Source organism: Diorhabda carinulata, chromosome 2 (assembly GCF_026250575.1).
Source record: "Diorhabda carinulata isolate Delta chromosome 2, icDioCari1.1, whole genome shotgun sequence".
Taxonomy (NCBI): domain Eukaryota; kingdom Metazoa; phylum Arthropoda; class Insecta; order Coleoptera; family Chrysomelidae; genus Diorhabda; species Diorhabda carinulata.
In genome coordinates this window covers 22,864,353-22,870,728 of record NC_079461.1, presented here as the reverse complement: position 1 = coordinate 22,870,728, position 6,376 = coordinate 22,864,353, and the positions used below count along the sequence as shown (strand labels likewise).

The 6,376-nt window shown below is 31.2% G+C and overlaps 1 protein-coding gene across 1 annotated transcript; it reads right to left on the bottom strand.

Annotated features, from left to right (window-relative positions):
* Positions 1–1,072: 1,072 nt before the first annotated feature.
* On the bottom strand, positions 1,073–1,794 carry LOC130903788 (cytochrome b5-like). The gene has a single exon (XM_057816115.1). It carries the CDS (start codon positions 1,766–1,768, stop codon positions 1,373–1,375), a length of 396 nt encoding a protein of 131 aa, XP_057672098.1. The 5' UTR covers positions 1,769–1,794; the 3' UTR covers positions 1,073–1,372.
* Positions 1,795–6,376: the final 4,582 nt, after the last annotated feature.

The window sequence follows — 6,376 nt, the reverse complement described above, 5'->3', positions numbered from 1 at the left end:
GCGTTGATTGTGTTAAATGATAACATTGTCAGTTTGATAGCTATTTTCAACAAGCGTTTCATCCAAGAAAGTGTTTTTGGATCTAGTACGTGAGAAAGTAGGTTCATAAATTAACAAATGATTAAATATATTAAGTATATCAAAACAAATACGCAGTTTTTCAAATCGTATTCAGAGAGTGGTGAGGCAAAGGGGGCAGATTGCTCCGGACATCAAGCACAGAGGGACCTAACAAGAGGTCTCATATTTTTGATTGATACATTTTCTCAAGCCACATTGAGTTCCACATACTTATACAAAATATAACAAATCTTAAATAATTTTAAAATCAATACAACAGAATCAGCGCACAACAGTTAATAGTCGCGAAATTGCCTAGTTCAGAGGAAAGAACAAAGGGTATTAAGCCACTGAAAGAGAAGGCAAGAAAATATAGTCTAGTGATCAAAGAGAAAAACAATAAATAGAAAATTTGTTTAAAAATACAGCATCCAACAGGATGTGTGCAATGGGGAGACGCGTTGTTTTTTTTGTTGGAGAATATCTAGCTTCTTACAATTCCTTCAGAAACTTTCACTTTTGTTAGGTGTTTTGTATGATCTTCCCTTATCCAACATCTATTCTTATGTGCCCAAAATCTATAATTTTGTTTATTTACTTCAATATGAAATACAAACGTAGATTTATCAGAATGCTCTTCACTAGAATTTTGTTCGTATCAGTTGATACATAATTTGATAACATAACTACATTCAGGAATTACCAGTGATTATAATAAATATGTAATAAATGCTTCAAATGTTCTTGATCTTAGGTCTCCTCTGTTTTAAAATTAGATTTTTTTTAATAATTTTTGAAAGATTGACGTTTCGATTAATTTTAAGTCTCTATGAAAATATTTTTTAATTCTAGTTAAGATACGGCATTTTCGGAATTGATTTGGATATTTGAGAGTTATGTACTACTTTACCCGCCCTATGAAAATAGTCGTAATAATGACAAAGTTGTCATTTAACAAAATAAACAATGACGTGATATCTCTAAGCAGTATCCATGATCAAAAACAAAAGACTTTTGAACTATTACAAACTTGTATTAACATCAACGAGAAATAACAGTACTACAAGAATTTCTCTATCGTATTTTATTCGAATACCCAGCTTACACTATAGTCAAAATCTTGTATCAGAATACAAACTGCCTTAATCAAGCATATTTCTCTCATTTCACTAAAGAATTATAGACAGTTATCACACACTCTAAACTATTTTAGTTAGTTAATATGTAATAACATTAAAATATATAAATATGAATAGATTATCACAATACAAAAGATGATTCTTTTTCTAATAGCTCTAGCTAATGTTTATAGTCACGTCAATATTCCACAAGTTATAATTGAAATGCAGCTCTTGCGATACCTGAAATTTGATGAATCTAACATTTTCTGATTTTTCGGTACTGTTATTAATTTCTTGTCATCTGTTTTAGTTTTCTTCTTGCGTTGCTCTTCTACGACTTCACCTATACGGTATTTCTTTAGATCCTTTTTAGCATCGAGTGAGTGTCCAAAATCGTCAAATTCTTTTGTAGCATCCTTTCCTGCCCATTCCGTTATCAATTCACCTCCTCCTGGATGTTCATCTAAGTAGTCAGTAACGTCGTATACTATATCTTTGATAATTATCCAAACTCTGGTATCTTGTTTTCCGTCGTGCCTAGATATTTCCTCGAGGGTGTAATATTTATTTTCTGCAATAACACTCATTTCTCTTTTTATACACTATTCTTTGGACAGTAGATTATAGATATAATACTAACGGATATGTTGCAAGCTTATATTATTTTATGTATGACCATACAAAATTATCTCAAGTTCATGAATAGATTTTCATAAAGATTAATAAAAATAATATCGTATCCAGGATCGGCTTTGTAATATGATAAAATATTTTGAAAGGATTGATTAACATTTATATATTATTTGAATGTAAAAAGTATTGAGCACTCGTTTCGAGTGGTTCCACAGAATCTCATATGCATAATTGATATAAAAATATTTATAAAATTCATTTAAAGCATCTAACGAAATTAGTTCCAAAAGAAAATTAAAAATTGTAGAAATGATGAGAGAAGATATGTGTAATTTAAAAAAAAAACCTGAAAGCACTCTAGGAAAAATTATTAACATTTGCAGAGCCTTCAGATGCTACATTTCCTTGTCACATTAGCATGGATAATATTAGATGATAAATCATAGTAATATTTAAAAAAAATTTCAGTAGCTTTCCATATTTCATCGTGCTTGCCGATCTATGTTACTAATACTAAGAATACAGAGGCCTTGTCATTTTTCAGACCCTTCGCAATCGTATTGGTGAGTTTTTTCACATACTTATATTTCATGAAGAAAACAATTTTCGGGTGAAAGGGAGAAACACGATATTTTGAAATTTAATCGCAATCTTACTATGAAAAGGCGATGGTTATTTGATGAGGTTTGTTGAATTTTGTCTCAACATTGTTAGCGAGGTGCAAAATACATGAGCTTTTCCCTAAAAATCTTTTATTCTAATGCAATGGTATTGGAAACATACTATGTTCTATATTTTAATCAATTCTAACAATTTCAAAACAAATTTAAGAATAATTGACAAAATAGAGCTCTCTAAACTATGATGGGTAAGGAGAACTATCTCTGTGTGTAAAAAGGGTCGTATTATTGAAACTACAAGATTGTGGTGCTGCATGAAAATTCGAAAATTTGTAGCAAAGCACCGAAAGTTCTTAGAAAAGGACAAAATTAAAAAGCATATCTTTGCTTACAAATGCTTGAGAGCGCTATTGTGGGAAGTTCTTGAACTATACTATTTTTCGCTTTCAGACGGACACATTTGAGAGTTCAATCCCATAAAACAGATTTCTTCTTACCTCTTCCCTCCATACTCTAAACACAATAATTGACAGATTAATTTTAGATTCCGCTTGAGTCTAAAGGACAGTTTTACATAAATTTCTCTCAATACATATTCGCAAATAGTCCTTAAAGCTATTTCATCAAATAAATATACCATGCCGGTACTGATATGTTCGTTTAGAACCGTGGAGTGGTCATAACTTAGGAAAATAATCAGGCACGTAATATGATAACAAATCACAAAGGTCATCAATCATCGTGAAATCACGTAGATGCCTGGGCCTATGAATATCTCGAATTTTTGAGGCATTAGGTGGATGTTACAAAATATTAAAATTTGCTTATAATAAGTGATACTAATAGATATTCTTCGTAATTCTAAAGTGGCTAAAAACTTTGGAAAATAATCGAGCACGTTTTATGATAACAAATCAAAAATATCATTAATCTACCTCATCATTATTTTTAATAAGTTTTTTTAGTTGATCATAATTGACTTGTCTTAAGTCTCTATGAATTTTCAAAGAATTTAATTCAGATAGTTTTGATGAATTCACAAAACTCAAACTTATTAGCAGCAAGAGTTATATTCAATTTGGTTATTTTTAATGTATTCAAAATAAAAGTATAAAAACGCTTCTTCCAATCCATTCATGAGGAAAAAACAAAAACATGGCAGGATAATTTCCTCGATTGAAGATTCAATACAAAAAAAAGCACAAAAATGCGGATTTTATTGTCAAGCACAAAATTTTAGTTGATATTTCCGCTACTTTAAATACAATGTTCGTTCCTTAAAGATTATAATACTCTTGGTATCGTTTTAGTTCTCGTAGTCGTTCGCTTGACGTAGTAGATGACATCACTATTTATTCCAAGCTGCATATTTTCACAAACCGTCATATAGTGAGCCTATAGTGCCCAAGATATGTATACCACCAATTAATTTCACAAATAATGCCTGTGTCGTGGGCATTGCAGTTAAGTAAATTTTACCCAATATCAGAAAAATGCTATTATTGTCGATATACTGTGTGCATTGTTTCATTTGTTTTTTTATCATATTGTTAAATGACAGAATAACGAAATAAGAACGTCGTCAAATAAATTATTTAATTGTTCATGAAGAATATACCTCGTGAAACTAGTAGATAACTTTACCACATCGATGTCAGTTCTAGTTAGCTCTTTTTCACATCATCACATTCACACATTGAACTATATTATATCTAGTATATCAAGCAGTAATTACTAAAATTGAAAAAATTACACTTTCCTATACTAAATACTGATTCTACCTGTCTAGAAAGTCCTTTGACTGGGCCTATCTGCATTCTCTTTCGCAATATCTCTTACAATAATTTCCACAAGAATTTTCCTATACCTTGAATAACATTTCAAAATGTGAGATTCTTAAGAAACATTATTATGGAGTATCAGTCCATCTACTTCCTGGCAGTTACACAATCTATTATTAAACTCTTTTCGGACTCCATAAAATGTGTGATGGAAAATTGCCCCACATTCTTCAACAATGCTCTAATTTGAAACACCAATTCTGTCAGGAGTTGTAGTGTGAACTATAAATTTTAGTTATCCCCAAGAAAAAAATCTAAATGTGTTAAGTCTGTTGACCGAGGTAGCCACTCTATTGGACCGCGTCGTTCAATCCATCTACAAGGATATTCCTCATCTAGACACGGATAGTGTGCTGGAATACCATCTTATTAAAATGTTATATCCGAGTAATCTAATTCAAATTATCTTCCAGAATTTGAAGATGAACGGCTCAATTTCGTTTTCATCTCTAGAATATACTTCACCGGTTAAATTAAAGTTCAAAAAAAAGAGGCCGACTATGTATTTACCCAAAATACCTGCCCAGACATTTACTTTTTATGCAAGATATGTATGTTTTTTACTGAGCTTATCAGAATTTATGTCACTCCAATACCTGACATTTTGAGTTCTAACATTTCCATTAAGAAAGAAAGTACTTTCGTTACTAAAACAAATTCTCCTTACTGTCTGGCTGTTGGAGAATTTTAGTGGACATATTTTCACAGTAGCTTTCGGTCGGGATCGTCATCAGAAAGTTAATGGGTCATTTCTAATTTGTATGGGTGAAATTTGTTTTTGTACAACCTCTTTACTGTCTCCACGTTATAAACAACCCACGACTTCCGTTCGCCATTTAGTGTCTATATAATCTCGTATGACAGGAGCAAGTGAAAGAATAATTTAAAGGTCAAAATGAATAAGTTGATATATCAAACCAAAATTCGGCGAAGAAGTCACCATTATTGAATGAATTAACAATACTAAGGGAAGTTCATTCTGTTTTTATATAAATAAAGAGATACATCTTTTTTTAAATAAATATCAACGCACAATTTGCATTACACACATCCCTGATTTTAAGTACTCTACCTCCCTAGTCTAATATTGTTATTTAAAATAAAACAGAGTTAGCTTAACACACGTGATAAACAATCAGTATTTGTTACTGAAAAATTTAACTTAACTCTTAACTAATGGCACTACGTGAGAGAAAATAAATTGTTTTAGAACAAATAATATATTATTTGTTGTACTGAATATACTATATAGCTGATAAAGTTTTATTCGCCAGCAAATAAGCAAATGCTTCATAAAATAATAATTAGTCTAGATGATTATTATAAAAGCAATTCTATAGGTGCATTACACTGAGCGTTAAGGCGCTCGAAATACTCTTTTTGGCGTTCCACATAGGGACTATGATCGTTGTAGTCGCGACTAGAACGTCACTCATGACGTCATCGATCACGACGACCCTAGTCAAGAGGTGGATCGAAGTGATCGTTGAAAGAATAAGCGAAATTTTCAAAACTCAAGTAACACATTGCAACCATGAGAATCTATCTCATTATTTGATGCGGTAGGGACATTATAAGTACCTTTGAAGCATTTTTTGACGCACCACTAAATATTTAAGTATCGCCACAAAAGATATTTCTATTTTACTTCAATGTAATCAGTTTAGCACTCCACTAAAAAATTTAATAACTTTATTTTTTCTGTTTTGCATTCCTCAATATGTATCTCAATGCTCAAAACGCCCCGTAATCTATTCCACTTGGATTTACGATTATAACGGTCTGCATTAAGTGGAACGAGAAAGATCGTGGTCGTGATTGTCGTGAATGCTTAGTGGAAGGCACTCTATGTGATGTGATTAATGCGTAATATAGAATAATTCTTGAATTGATGTTTTAACGCCGTGTTATAACATTAGGACTAGAAATTATATTTAGGCCATTTGAACTAAATCTTGGAAATACAAACATGTCATTAATAACTCACAAATAATGTACATTATTCTAAAATAATTGAATAAAATTTGATTTGATTACTCTCAATTGACAACCAACATGTTTAGCATGTTCAGGTTTATTAGTTTTATAAATAAAAACACGA

Coding starts and splice junctions, on each gene's coding strand:
- LOC130903788 (XM_057816115.1), bottom strand. CDS start 1,768: ATGAGTGTTATTGCAGAAAATAAATATTACACCCTCGAGGAAATATCT.